Source organism: Patagioenas fasciata, chromosome 14 (assembly GCF_037038585.1).
Source record: "Patagioenas fasciata isolate bPatFas1 chromosome 14, bPatFas1.hap1, whole genome shotgun sequence".
In the NCBI taxonomy this organism is placed as follows: Eukaryota; Metazoa; Chordata; class Aves; order Columbiformes; family Columbidae; genus Patagioenas; species Patagioenas fasciata.
In genome coordinates this window covers 7,876,877-7,891,122 of record NC_092533.1, presented here as the reverse complement: position 1 = coordinate 7,891,122, position 14,246 = coordinate 7,876,877, and the positions used below count along the sequence as shown (strand labels likewise).

The 14,246-nt window shown below is 43.8% G+C and overlaps 1 protein-coding gene across 2 annotated transcripts in view; it reads left to right on the top strand.

The window, feature by feature from the left end:
• The window catches only part of CNOT6 (CCR4-NOT transcription complex subunit 6), a 32,844-nt gene extending 28,511 nt beyond the window's left edge, over window positions 1-4,333 (top strand). For both annotated transcript variants that reach the window (XM_065848804.2, XM_065848805.2), the window contains one exon: window positions 285-4,333. In XM_065848804.2, coding sequence (XP_065704876.1) covers window positions 285-497 — 213 coding nt within the window. In that variant the 3' untranslated portion in view covers window positions 498-4,333. The remainder of the gene's footprint in view (window positions 1-284) is intronic.
• The last annotated feature ends 9,913 nt before the right edge of the window (window positions 4,334-14,246 follow it).

Sequence of the window (14,246 nt, the reverse complement as noted above, 5' to 3'; positions counted from 1 at the left end):
GGTGGTTCTTTTCAAAATCAGAGGAATGTGATTCGAAGCTTTGTAGGAAGCTGGAAAATTACAATCCACAAAAGCAGAGCAGAAGTGATACTTTTTCTTTTGTTTTCCTAATCCAAATTGAGCAACCCGTGGGGTATAGGAAGCAGAAATCTCCTGTCCATGATGTGCTGTGGAGAAGGAATGGTGACATCTCAGTTACTCATAATACTGAGCTCACCTTTCGTTTGGAACAATACCTTGAGTCAAGAATATATACTAATAATTGATTTTATTTCTTGTTTTAGGGTATTATTGACTACATCTTCTACTCTAAACCTCAGCTAAACATCCTTGGCATTCTTGGACCTTTGGATCATCATTGGTTAATAGAGAACAATATAAGTGGTTGTCCACATCCACTCATCCCTTCTGACCACTTCTCACTTTTTGCACAACTGGAGCTTTTGCTGCCTTTCCTGCCTCCTGTAAATGGAATGCATCTCCCTGGCAGGAGGTAGTCAAGTACATTTGAGAGGGCAACCTCAATCTAATTTGTACAATTGTAAAATCTGAATATAGAGGAGTGAGGTATGGCCAACAGGGATTTTTTTTTTCTTAATAATCTTAATCTTAAATCTAATTATTCGCTAAAGACATAGTAAAAGCCAGGTGCTATCAACAGACACAATTCTGAGCCCAATATACTTTGTATACTGTTCAGCAGCGATTGGTGTGTTTGCACCTTTCTTTAATATGTTACAGTTAACCTTCCTGTTTCTTTTATCCAACGTGACATTTTCATGCCTTGAAATAGGGAATTGTTATACAGTATATTCTCTTTGCACAGTTATCTGTAGCACTAGTTTTTGAGGCCAGTAGGAACATCCACAGAACATTCTTCCGTACTTCACTCCCTCCTTTTTCAGACTTGTTTGTAAAATATAGAATTTGAATTTAGCCTTTATTGATTGTATATGAACAACAGAAAACCTGATTTATGAGATTTTGTACTTTAAAAAAAAAAAAGAAAAATCAGATTTGGAAAATGATTGTATTGTAAACTAAGGCTAAATTTGTATCTGTTTTCATGTGTTATAAAGGCCAGCTTGTAAAAGAGGTTGTCACAGGTTTTCTCTGCTAATGATTTGCACTGTTAGGGTTTCGTTAGCCCTTTTGTACTACTTTTTATGTTCAATTGAGAACGTTGCTTTTGAAATCCAAACCTATAAAATCTCAATATCTTACAGAGAGAACTAAATACATTCTATTTCTGATGTAAAACAAAATTAAAGACTTGCAGAAAAGCCTAGAGTTCTCACAGAACAGATAAGCTAAGCAGTGAATATAAGTAGACCTGTATGGATTGAAAGTGAATTGCTGATGTGTATACACTCAGATATTTTTCTCATCTCTATTTAGGGATACTTGTGTACAGCTTCTTCATTTCTGTTTTAAATACTTGTCCTATCTCCACTGTGCCTGCTTCAATTCTCAACTAGCACTGCCTGTGCATGCAGAGAGATCCTGTGCATCCTCTTTTATTTTTTTAAATAATGTTAACACTTGTGAAAATTTTATGAAGATACTTTTGTATAAGCTGTGGCATCTTTTTTTCCTTTATGAAGCATTGAATATCACACTTTTGGAACATGTTCAGGTTAAGGGTACACAGTTTCTAGCTTCTAATACCCGTGCACTGCTTCTTTCAGTGTCATTGCACAGTGCCGTTTTCCCACTAAGAATTACTATCATGTGAATTCTCTTCTGTTTAAGTGTGTTCCTCAGTTTCAGAAAGTATAATTCCTTAAATCCCGACGCTACATTTTCTATTGATGAAGCAGTGTAAAATAAATGCATTTTCAGTACAGGTCCCAAAGACAATTCTTCAGATCAGTTTTATTAAAGTGACCAAGTCTTCTTTTAAAGTGTCAAGCAAGTCTAAAGTCGTGGTGTACCCTCAGTGCCATTTGTGTCATGAAGCCAAGTATGTAACAGCTTACAAATTGAACTTGTCTATTTGTATCCTAAAAGGGAGAACTGATCATCTCCTCAAACTAATACAACTTGAATAATCAATGTAAAAAATAAAATTGAGATAGAGAGCTTGGTCTTAAACAGCTTTTGTTTCAGCTGCGGGCAGGGAAGCAAAAGGACACTGAGCATTAAGAGAAAACTTTCTAAATATTGTAATTTTTATATATAAGAGAGTGGATTGGTAATAATGATACAAAATTTTATTGCAAAGTAGTCAGCACAGTCGTGCTCCAAACCGTTCTGTTTTAAGCCGAAAGTAAAAATGACGAACAGCTCGGTTATGTAAAATGTACATTTTAAAATTTCAGTAGCAGAAATTTTGATCTTGAATCCTTGTCTGGGACCTGATCTCTTGGGGTTAGTTTGGTTTTGGTTTAGTTGTGAAAACACCAAACATGTCCAGTTTATAATCAGTACATTGAAATGCTGGTAGTATTGCTGTAGTAGACTTAATGCGTAGTGTTCTTTTTTTTCTGTTTGTTTGGTTTGGTTTTATGGGTTTTTTTTGTAAAGTGTGAATAAAAGGTGTTTTACTCATGTTTCCTTAATGATGTCTTGGTAATGTACATCATGACAATTTCCAGTGGTGATGAGCCAAGTTAGCTTGTCAAACTGAGCAAACTGTTTTTCTTTTCTGATTACCTGGATTGTGTAATGAGTCCAGAAAGCTTTACAGAAGGGGAAGGGAAGCACTTACTCATTTTGTATTTCTTAGAGGGGGATAATTTACTTTAATAGATGCTGGAGCTTGAGTGCACTTGTTAGATTCTAAAGGTTTGAGCTTTATCCAATATGTGTTCTCCTGTATTGCTTAGTCTTAAAAAAAGCATTTGAATTTGTGACAGCACGTTAAAATATGGCCCCTTGTGCTTTTGGAGACACAGCTGTTCTGCTTTGTCACCTTATGGTCTAAGGGTCCATTTAACTGTTTCCTCCAGCTCTTATACGAGGCCATCAGGCCCCAACTGAAAACCCACTGAATCCATGGAAGACACTCCTTTGACTTCACTGGGTTTTAACTGGGCTGCAGCTATAACTCGGGGGCTGAAGGAAGGAGAAGTATTTACAATAATAGGGAAAGACCAGATGGCACCAAGACAGAGCTGAGAGAAACTTTGTCAAACAATCTTTCGGAGAAAAGAGAGTCCCATGTCAAATCTAACTCAAAGGTCTCAGTTTCCAGCTCTAAGGTAGAATAAGGCAATAAACCATGTCTTCACAAAATCAACGTTTGCTTCATAGTTTTTGACATTGAAATGGTTATTTGCAATATTTTTATTTGAGGTGGTTTGGGGTGTTGCCATAATGTACCTTCAGTGTTCTAGTTGTACAAGCACATACAGCAAAAGTCACAGAGCATCCTTGCAGTTGAAAGGATTTATTTAGGTTAGACCAGGCTCTTTTCCACAGTCAGCCACATCTTGTCTAGTTTTAGTTACATTTACCAAGAATTCTGGGTGTCAAAGTGTAAATTGAAATATACCTTTAACTCAAAGAATTGATTAGAGTACAAGACTAATACCACAAGTTACTGCTTTTAACATAATACAAGTTGGGGGGGGGGAGAGCTTATAATTCAGTGCGTGTTGTAATTACTTTGTCCTTTCAGCAGCTTTAAAAAAATAAAAGGAAAATTTGGCTAGTATTTCACAAATCGGCTTTAAGAACATTGTCTGGATCTTTGATGTAACTTCAACAAATCTCTCAAGGTCTTATTTTAGAGCAGAGTTAGAAAATAGCTTATGGTTTGCTTTTTCAACCACATAAAACCTGCATGAAAGACAAAATAATTACAATACCATTGGGGGGGGGAAACTAATTACACTGTAAAACTTTAAAAAAAAATCAGTTAACCGCTTAAGTAGCAAGCCTTTTTCATCCAGCCAGACACAGTATTTTTTAGTATGTTAACTGCTATTCTTTTCTTTTGGTTGCATAAATTTGTAATACTTAAGTGTCTTGGTATGTTTAAGTAGTGTCTAAAATAGAGTATCTTAGTCTTTATTCACAGTACTTCTGTATAATGTGTAATGCACTGGACTAACTCTTGTTTACCATTCATGTAACAAAAACCAGCACATTATCTGCACTAAGCTCAAAGAATGTTGCATTTGTCTATAGGCAGCTCTTCAATAAGATAAATGGGAAAGTGAATATGGTCTGATGGTAAACAAGGGCTTTTACTGTTCTCTTCAGTGGAACTTCCTTCTTGGTCAAATTTTAACTAGTTAGTATTATATTTATATACAGGGTCTTCTTTTTCTTTACCAATGTATTTTCCTACTCATAGCTGACCAATAAATCCAATATCTGTTTCAAACCTTCTTGAAGTCTAATTCATATTTTAACTTAATTCCTAAAGCTTTTCCTGAAGAGTTGCACGCACAGCCAGACTGAGCGAAGTGTGTTGAGGGTAAAATGGAAACATGTAAGAAACTCTATAATCCCAGGGAGACTTCCTTGTACTTTCTGTAACTCTGTAGTCTGCAGACCAGAAAGCTCCTTGAAGCAGTTGGGTCTGGATTGCAAAGTGAAGACTTGGTTAGTAATGCAGAGTTTGTGGAAAACCCGTGTCCAGTCCTGCTCGGGTCTCAAGCCCATGTCTTCATCCCTGGCCATCTTCTGACCTGCCCAAGTCGGGAAGGCCAGTTGTGCAGGGTCCGTAGGTTTTGTCTGCGTCCTGCAGACCCCACTCCTTCCTCCTCCTTTTTCCACCCCAGAAAGCCCAAAGTAGACTTGCGGTCTGGCAGTGGGAAGGGATTAAAAAAGTCAATTTATCATAGAATGGGAATGAATCTTTTTTTCAGTAATGAAGTTCAGCTAACTCTCGTCCTTAGTTAATTTTAATGTAACGTTCGTTCTGGTTTGTTTTGCCTTCTTTTTTTCCCTTCTGCGTCAGAGTGTACACCTAACGGTGCACACACTTGCCATGTGAAGCACTGGAGCGCACAGCACATCTCACTGGCACACCTGCACCGCTTCACAACTCACGTTTAGTGCCTTCCACTGCTTTGCTTTCAAATAAATGGTGCATTTCAGGGTTTCCATGAAATGTTCGGCTTATTTGTAGTTTTAAAACACGCTGTCTGGAGGCAGCTGTGAGGCCCCAGCGGAGGGACGAGTCCATTCCAGGCTTCTGCAATGATTTCAGTTCTGTCTCGGGTGAGATTTTGATTCCTACCATCACCTTTGCAGTGTTGCCACTAGATGGTGTGGGTAGCGCAGGCTTGGTGTGCTCGGAGTGACCAGATCCCAGCGTGCCTGCCGGAAAGGGTGGCTTGTGGAATTATTTTTTAGAGTATTTGTGGGAATTCAGGCACAGGAATGAACCTTTCACAGTGGCAGCAGTTGGTTTGGTGACATCCATGTCAGTTAAATATTGGCTTTATCAATCCAGCTGTCATGAGGGGAATAAAAATTAACCTACTTGCTTCTCAATGGTAAAATCATTCTAGGGCCCTTGCTTGCTGCATTTAATCTACTTAACGTTATGTTTTCAGTACAGTTGTTACACAGTTCCAAGTTGGAGTTTATGAGCTAAATAATATCTGCTAATCTGACTTTAAGTATTGGGAGATCTGTCTGTGGGGAAACTCTGTGCCCAAGTTCACAGAGAGCCTGGAGTCCTGTGCAGAGACAGTGTATGGGAAACAGCGTCTCTCAGAGACAAAGGATTGAGTTGAGCTTGTGTCCTGTGGGCCTAAGCCAGGTAGGAGAAAATTTGTCTTTCTTACAGTAAAATAGCTACAGCTATTTTAATCTAATTGAATACAAAATGACTCTGGCAAGACTCCTGCTGGTTATTGTTCCCTCGCACCCCATGTCCGCTGGCTCCTCAGTGATAGCACGAAGTTGAGTTTGTGCCTGATAGGGTGGGAATGTCCCAAACTGACTGTGTGGCATTTTCGTTCTACTGACACGGGTAGAACAGAGGAGCCTTAAAACATCTGGAATTGAGCCTGAAGAGAGAGAGGGAAGGAGAAAAAACTGAGAAGGTGGTAAGTGAAAAGGACAAGAAGATGCCAGGTACATGAGCTGACCTTTGGGAAGAAGCTGTGCCTCATTAAAGGTGAGTGTTGTGGTTCCTTTTGTGCTTTTCATCTTCCCCTCCTAACCCAGAGGCACTAATTGTTCGCTCTCTAAATGTTCACTCTGTTTGCGTGGAAAGCAGTAAAGCTAATTAAGCTATGGGGACCTTTGATGCATTTGAATATTTTTTTATTTCAATGTAAGGCTGGAGTTCTCACAGGTTGTTAATTTTTAGAAGCTGGTAATACATGTTCTGGTTCAAGCTTCCCAGGGTGTCGGTGGACAGAATTAATTTCTTTTAAAATGCTAGATGTTTATTGTAAAGAAACCAAACCAAACCCCATAAGTATGCTCTTGCTGGGTTTCAGTGATCAAAAAGATTTAAACTTCAGTTCAGTGTTCATAGCATGTGTGGGGGTTTTTTTCTAGTAAGTGTATTTTTTTCTAATTAGTTCAAGGCACAGATTTCTCCCTTTGGGTACCAGTGGTGAATTGACGGTGGTTTGTCCACTGCGGCTAACAGCAGTGGTAACTTTAGACAGGCTGGATTTATTGATTATTTCACTTCTAACTTTTCAAAAGTTAGCATACCAGTGAAGTCTGCTTTTTGGCCAAGAGAGCTAAGACCTGTTTGATCTCAAGACCTGAACTAAGCGATGTGCTGGTTTTGCTGGCCCTGGCAGCAAGACCTCACCAGGATGCAGATCAGCTGGGGGAAGCCTGGAGATGCACAAGGATTTCTCTTACCCACATCCTCCCACCTCTCCCAGATAAAGCAGTGGGGAAGCCTGAGGAGCTACGTCCCAGTTGCTCTCGTGAGCAGCACGGGGTGAAGTGGAACATTGTCTCTGGCAATGTGGATCCCCATGGCAGGGCTGCTGCTTCTAATGCATCAGTCAGTTGATGAGGCAACGCGTTTTCTTTTCTCGTTTAGCTGTTCTTTGCAGTTTTCTGGGCTCTGGGCGGGGATGTGAGAGTGGAGATATTTAACGCTTGTCTTGGTTAACACCTCTGAACTCCCTTTGCCTTGGCATGGTCATAAGCTCTTCAGTAAATGGCAACTATATTCAGTAAAAAGCCTGTGTGCATGGCCCAGTGACAGAAGAGCAAGTCAAACATGCTTTGCATTTTTATTTTCAGTTTCTCGGTTCATGAGTTTCTGTAGTTTCATTTCCTTTGCAGTGTTTGAAGACAGTGGTGGAACAGCTCAACGTTTGCGCTGCCTTAGCTGCTCTCTGAGAGGCTGTACCTCTGCGTTAGTGCGGACGGTTCCTGCAAACTCCTGCACATGTTAAACTAGAAATGTTGCTGATGTAAGTTTAGGTAACAGACTACAGAAGGGCTGGGATTATGCTGTGTCACATTTTTCTCCCTTAGGTGGAATCCTTCACCCAGGGACTAGTGAGGGAGGAAGATGAACAAAAGGTAGAAGTTGGGCTCTTGGCCCAAGACAGCCAACAGGAAACTTTCCATTAACTCCACTGGGCTTTCACTGGGAAAACAGATATTCCAGGAGTACAAACAGTGAAGTTACCACATGTGCACATAGAACAGACTGTCTTCCCTGAGATCTGTCACAACCCATTGAATCACTGCAGCGGGGAGGGCAAGTGCAGCACCAAACACAGGAATTCACATCCCACTGAGCCAGGTCTACTTTGCTGCGTCCAGTCCTGAGTCTTTGGTATGGCTGTACAATTTAATTAAGCTTTCCTATTTGATGGTGTGAAAGCTGCAGTTTCATCTAGTTACATGATCTTCAGAAGACAGCCAGTCTTGTCGTTACATTATCTCCGCGTTACTCGTGTCCCGTAGGAACTGCTGACATGAACAAAGAGAATGAACCCACCCAGCGCTGCAGCCCGTGCTCGTCTTTACCACTGTGATTCTTTGCTCACTGTGAAAATCCTGGTTCTATATAATTTTTTTTTCTTATCGGTTTGGCTGGTCTTAAAATCCTTTTTCTTCCCCTAAGAATTATTCCCATTCTACAGAAAGCAAAACTAACTCCAAAAGCCAGCAACTTGCTGAAGGTCCTGGGTACCAGGACTGCGGAGCAGATCACTCCTGCGCTCCCCAGCTCCAGCTCCTGGCTGTTTCTGCTCTCTGGTGTCCTGCAGCATCAGCTCTGGAGCCCAGAGCAAGCACCGCGAGGGTGCAATTGCTCTGCATTCAGGCAGATCAAATGGTGTGAGAAGGGTACAGAGCTGTGGCCACGTCCTGCCCGCAGGATTTCTCCAGAGCAGGCAGAGTAATTGTCAGGTGGGTTCGTTCCCTCCTCTGTCCCCAGTAAAAGAAGTGTGTGCAGTGCAGTACTTTGTTTTCCTAGTCATTTTAGAAATACTCTATTGCTGGTGTGGAATATGCTTTGTACAAGGTTCTGAAAGCAGTGGCTGCTTAAATATGTCTGCAAAGGCCCTGGTCCATAAAGACACCTAAGTCTGTGTTGTCTGCTGAAGTACAGCTTGGGAGCAGCAGCTTGGGAGCTGGTGTGGATGAGGATGTATGTGCTTGTGCCAGGAGGAGTAAAATCTTATCACCCAACTGTTTCATCATGATCCAAGCAAGAAATGCTTCTCTAGAAAAAAAAGAAAAAGAAAAAAGATATACATGTGACAAACTGCTGTGTAAATGTAGCCCTTGATACTGTTAATGGGAAAGGAAAGAAGTCCAATAGAGCCGAATTAGTGTTCTGTCCAGCAGCCGGGTCCTGGCGGCGCCGCCGAGCCTCGCAGTCTGTCAGAGCTGTGGCAGACGGGGTTCGGTGCTGCTGCTCCCGGGGAGCCGGCAGTAGGGAAAGCGGAAAGCACAACACAATTTTGCAAAACCGTTTGAACTTCATTTTGAAATGAAATCACTTGAATTGACCCAACAGTATTGGATGCAACAGAGTTTGGTGAGGAGGTTTGGGGAGGGTTTGTTTTCTTGGCAATTTTGGCAGCAGTTGTTTTCATTCTTATTTTCAAATGCCAAAATTTCAAAGGCAAAAATTTTTACCCAGCCTAGTGGGATGATATTCAAATGTTGATGTGTTTTCCTTTCTACCTCGTATTGTTTGCAACAGACTGTAGGAAGAAGGTTTTGTCTTTGGGCAGAGAATCCAAAAGTTTCCACTGCTGGACTGAGATGAGCAGGTAATTCTGGTTGCCAGCATTAGGCTGAGTGAGGCGTTTCTCTCAGAATCCCTTTTTTGAAGGCAGTGAAATGCAATGAAGCGAACTGATGAGCTCGGAGCAGGTTGTACTACCCCTGCTGCCACATGCATTGTACCGTGCCTTCGGGCATATTGCGCCACGGGCGTTTTGATGGTGTCAGAAAAATGTGCAAAAGAACTATAGATTGTTCTGTCTGCATTTTTCTAATGAAAAATAAAATTTGGGAAAAGATTATATTGGGTAGCCCAACCGCCAGCCACTGCCTCCCTGGAGCAGCTCATGTGTATCAGCCCACCTGAAGAGTGACGTCTGTGTTTCACTGGACATTTGGCTTCTTTGCCAACGTGCAGCAAGACCCAATTTATTCTCTCTCTAGTGGCAGAAACCGCCGCTCCCATTAGCCTTCCCACACTCCCTATGATGCCACTAGTGCTGGCTTTTGGGTTCAGCTTCTACCCCTGCCTGTGCTTCTAGTTGATGCTATCATGTAGTTAAATAATTAATTTGGTTAATTATGCTCAGAAAAAAGTTTCAGGGTGGAGACCCAACTGGCTCATCTGCAGCCAGCGTATTATGCAGCTTGTTGGCTCCTTGATAAATGATTTGATCTGAAGTGTAGAGGCAGCAGAGAAGATAAAACTTCCATTTTGTCTTGAAAATTGTGAGGGGAGGGTTTTGCCACATGCTGTGTCATGGACATGGACATCACTGTAGTTTCTGGACTTCCTAGAGCAGGTGATGCTTTATTATTCTAAGGAGAGAGAAGAGACTTTGCAAGAGATGCTGCTCTTTGCTTGTTGCTGTAAAAGGATTGGGAAGGGGAGGTGGGGAGGAATCTGTTTTAAATCCAGCTCGTACTGGCTCAGCCCTTCAGGGAAGCACAACGCTTAATTTCTCTTGTATTTCTTTGACCCAGTTAGCATTGCACAAATGTTCCTGATCACAGGACTGTCTAATCCTCTCTTGACTCCTGCTAAATTTTATCTTGTTGACATCCTGCAGCAGTTAATTCCAGGAGCTGACCCTGCACAGCAAGAAGGCCTGATGCTTTCTCTCCGAATTGTCTCCTTTTCATTTTCCATCCCTCTATCCCCGCTCCAACAGACGGGTTTGGGGCAGAGGCAGCACTGTGTGTACACAGCAACCAGCATCCAAGCCCGGAGGGGCAGGTTGTGCTGCTGTCCCACAAGGGTCCCCCCTTGTACCCAGGGGAAGAAAGCTGCACATCTGCTGAGCAGCTGGAACCTGACAGTGCCTTGGCCACGCTGCGTGTCACCTCGTGGCACCTTGCTGAAGTGGCGCTGCGGATGTTTTGGGGAGTGCTGGGGCAGGAACAGCAGCAGAGCCCCAGCTGCAGCTCCTCCAGCTCATCTGCACCTGCTCTTCCTGAGCAGGAATGGAAACTTGTTTGGCCATCGCCACCAAATTGCTGCAAACTGCAGTGTCAGCTGCTCAGACATCCCCCTGTGCTTAAATTCGGGTCCTGAGTAGACCTGGTTGTTTCTGGATTCAAAACTGGGCACAATCACGCCTTGCTTTTGCTTCCCCTGAAGACCAGGGATGGTTTTCACGAACAGCGCTGGCTCTGCTGTGAGCAAGGACCATGCACAGGTTCTCCTGCTCTTTGTGCAAATCAACCCAAACCTGCAGCACACAGCTCATCTCGCCGATGGGTCTGGATGTCTTGTGGGCTCAGCAAGTCGGGGACGGCTGCTCTCTCTGCATTTGTACAGCACCCGGCTGAACAGGGCCCGGTGGGCAGTTGGCATCGCTCATTCACTTCTACAGCACGAGCCGAGGGGAACATGAAGAGCATCTTGAGGTAAGTTGGTATTTCTTGTTTAATTACTTTGGAGCCTGGACACTTGAAATGTGACATCTCCCTTTTTGTGAAGCCGAGCCACAAGTCACGTTAGCTCTACCTGATGCTCCATCAGGTGAACTGGAAATATATAAAACCTGCAGCACAGCATCTCTGGGATAAACCAGAAGCCATTTTCTCTACTATATACTTGTAACCAAAGGAAAAAAAAACAACATTCAGCTAAATTCAGCTGACTTATAGACGTCATGTTCCACCAGCAGATGAGATGTGGCAGCCTCGCTGCTGGCTGGTTCTGCTTCCCCGCTGTGTGACCACCGCTCTGCAGAGCGGAGACTTGCCCATCGCGTACGGGAAAAGCCGCTGCAAGCTGGGTGAAGTGCAGGCAAACTAAATGTGGTTAACACACAGTTTTTGCTGCTCTGGCAGCAGGCTGATGGGCTGTCAGCTAGTTTCATTGAAATGCAAAGACAAGAGATGCTTGACAAAAAAATACACAAACTAATAATTTGATTTCCTTCATCAGCTGCTATTAGAAATCTGTACTTTAAATGCAGCAGAAAACTATTCCCATTACAAACCCATTCCAAAGCACTTAGAGGCTCCCTTTGATTTTAAATGGCATTTGGTCAAACATTATGTAGCAACTAGATGGTATTCCAAAAATGCCCAGCTTTTCTACAGCTCCTCACAACAATCCTCGGAAGTGTTGCCTCCAGGAGCATTAATTCTAGGAAGGCTGCAATTGCCAGGAACATTATATCTGTATTTACACAACATGTACTTTGCATCAGCTTGAGCTCATGCTAGGCAAACTAAATTATATTTGAGAATCCCAGAGCATGGGGAAAGGCCATGAGCCCAAGATGTGGTGCTTCAGGGGTCATCACTGCTGTCAACTGTGGCCCACATAAGTGGTGCCAGCCACAAAAACACATGGGCTCCAGCGAGCAGGGCAACAAGCTGTGCTTCAATGGTCTGACTCTTCAAATACAAGCAGAAAAGCTTTCAGCCATCATTTTGGATCTCTCTTCTGTCCATGGTTACAGCTGCAAATGCAAACCACTTAGCCATTAATCATGTTGCTGATGGGACATAGGAGGTTTTCGTTCAAAGCTAAGGGGTTTCTGCTTAGTCACTAAATGCAGTTTAACTTCATTATGCACTATTTATCATTGCTCTCCACTTAGGAAAGCTCCAAAGTTAATTAAAATAGGACTGCAACAAGCAATTAGGCCTAATTGCAGGCACTCCATGGCATGGGGAAAGCCCGATGCACCATCCACAAAGCCCCTGCATATGCACAGGGACCCTGTGTTCTGCCTCGGCCTTGGGCCTGATCCCCTTAAATCGGACCCTGTGTTTTGTCTTGGAGCTTTAAGATTTGGATTTTATTTTTTTTTCTTTAAACAAAAATAGCTGCTTTTATCCCAGCTTCACAGTTAAAGTCCTTTTTAGAAACTGGTTTTGCTGACCTCACTCGCACACCTCCTGCTTCTCCCTGCTTGTGTGCAGCCCTTAAACCTGCTCCAGCTTGTCTCTGGTCATTATGATCCCTCGCTGAGAGAAATCCGTTTGTGACTCATCCCTGTCTGCAATCACATTGCACTGGCTCATGTTTCTGATCAACACCTGTCTTCCTGGCTGGCTGTGTTGGCACAGAAAGGCGCCTCCAGGGTGGATGAGGGTCCGTGTCTGCTGATGCTGCTGTTTCTGGGCTGCTCTGCGCCGTACAGGTCTAATCATCAGACCCCAGTAAGGCTTGCGGAGCCATTGCTTCCTCATCTTTGGTTCAAGCTGATCAGTATCTTTGTCATTTAAAAGACAAGCATTTGAGGAAAGAGTGGGACAGTTTTGTTTCTACCTCTCCATGTCTGGTTTGTAAATTCTGGTTGTGATTTTCTGTGTCCAAAGGCATTTACTATTTGCAGCAGTAAAAGGCACAATGCACATTAGACCATGGATTGCTGAGACTGAAAACTGCTGGTGGGATTTGGATACCAATTCCCCATTCAAATTAATCTAAACCCCTTTGGCAGTTTTGATGATCTTAATAAATGAGGTTTTTCTACCAGTGACTTCAAATGCAGAGACTGCCATGAGATTGATTTGCCATGGAAGCAGAACGACTTTTATCTCACTCCATGACCTAAATTCCTAGATAAGGTTTTCTCTCTTGTCTGGGAGCACTTGTGAACAGGCTTTGACTTTTGTCACCTGGAGAGCCCTCGGTGGCAGGGGAGCAGGAGGGCTGTGCCAGCACTGGGGCAAAGGGGCTGCCCCACACTCCGGCCCCTCACTGAGCCAGCCCAGCACATTCCCCTCCTCTCACCTTGCAGCCTTGTCCCTCCTGTGACACTAGCGTGTCTCTACCTTTGTTTGTCCCCCTCTTTGCTGCAAATGTATGCTGCAGAAAAAGCCAATCTGCTCTAAAGCTTCATTCCTCCAAGCCTTGCTGTACCTAACCCCGCAGACCTTGTGCTCCACAGTCACGTAGCAGCTGCTGCGGAGCAAACTGGAACCACTGCCGTGTTCACAAATGACCCCCGGCACCCAGCCCAGCCCTGCTGTTTGCTCCAGCCCCACAGACCACGGTGCTGCTCCCTGTTGGAGGCTTTTCCCAGGGTGTCCTGAGTTGCAGCTCTAACCCTGCTCCTGCGCCTCTTTGCTCTGGGTATTGCAGTATTTGCAGAGCCAGGAGCGGTGGGAATGGCTGAGCTGTGAGCCCTATGACTGGGCTCTCCGGACAGGGCACATCGGTGCTCCGATCGCTGCTCGCAGGATTTGGATCTCCAGGGAACCCTGCTGGAAAAGCCAATGGGTTTCAGGGTTTTAGAGACTCATGAGGTTATGTGGCAGCTCAGAGGGAATCACAGTGTTGGGCATCAGCTGCCAAAGGGTTGAGGTGTGAAGGCCCCTCTGTGTTTCCGCCACGAGGATGAATAGTTCAAGTTCAACCACAGCAATTGTCCAGGGGGACCTGCTGATGCACAGCTTGGCTGGCCTTGAGGGAAACAATTGCCTGGGCACAGAGGGACTGACCCTGACAAGGCAGAAAAGCTTTGCAAGGCACTGGATGTGTGGAGAAAAAGCCCCAGAGGTGGCTCTGTAGGTGGCCTGGTGTGGGGTGAGAAGGTGTTGGGGTGGCAAGTCAGAAGCCAATGTGCTGTGGACTCAGCCCTGCACTGAATAGTCACCTGTGGTTCTGCAGTGACAGAAACAACAGC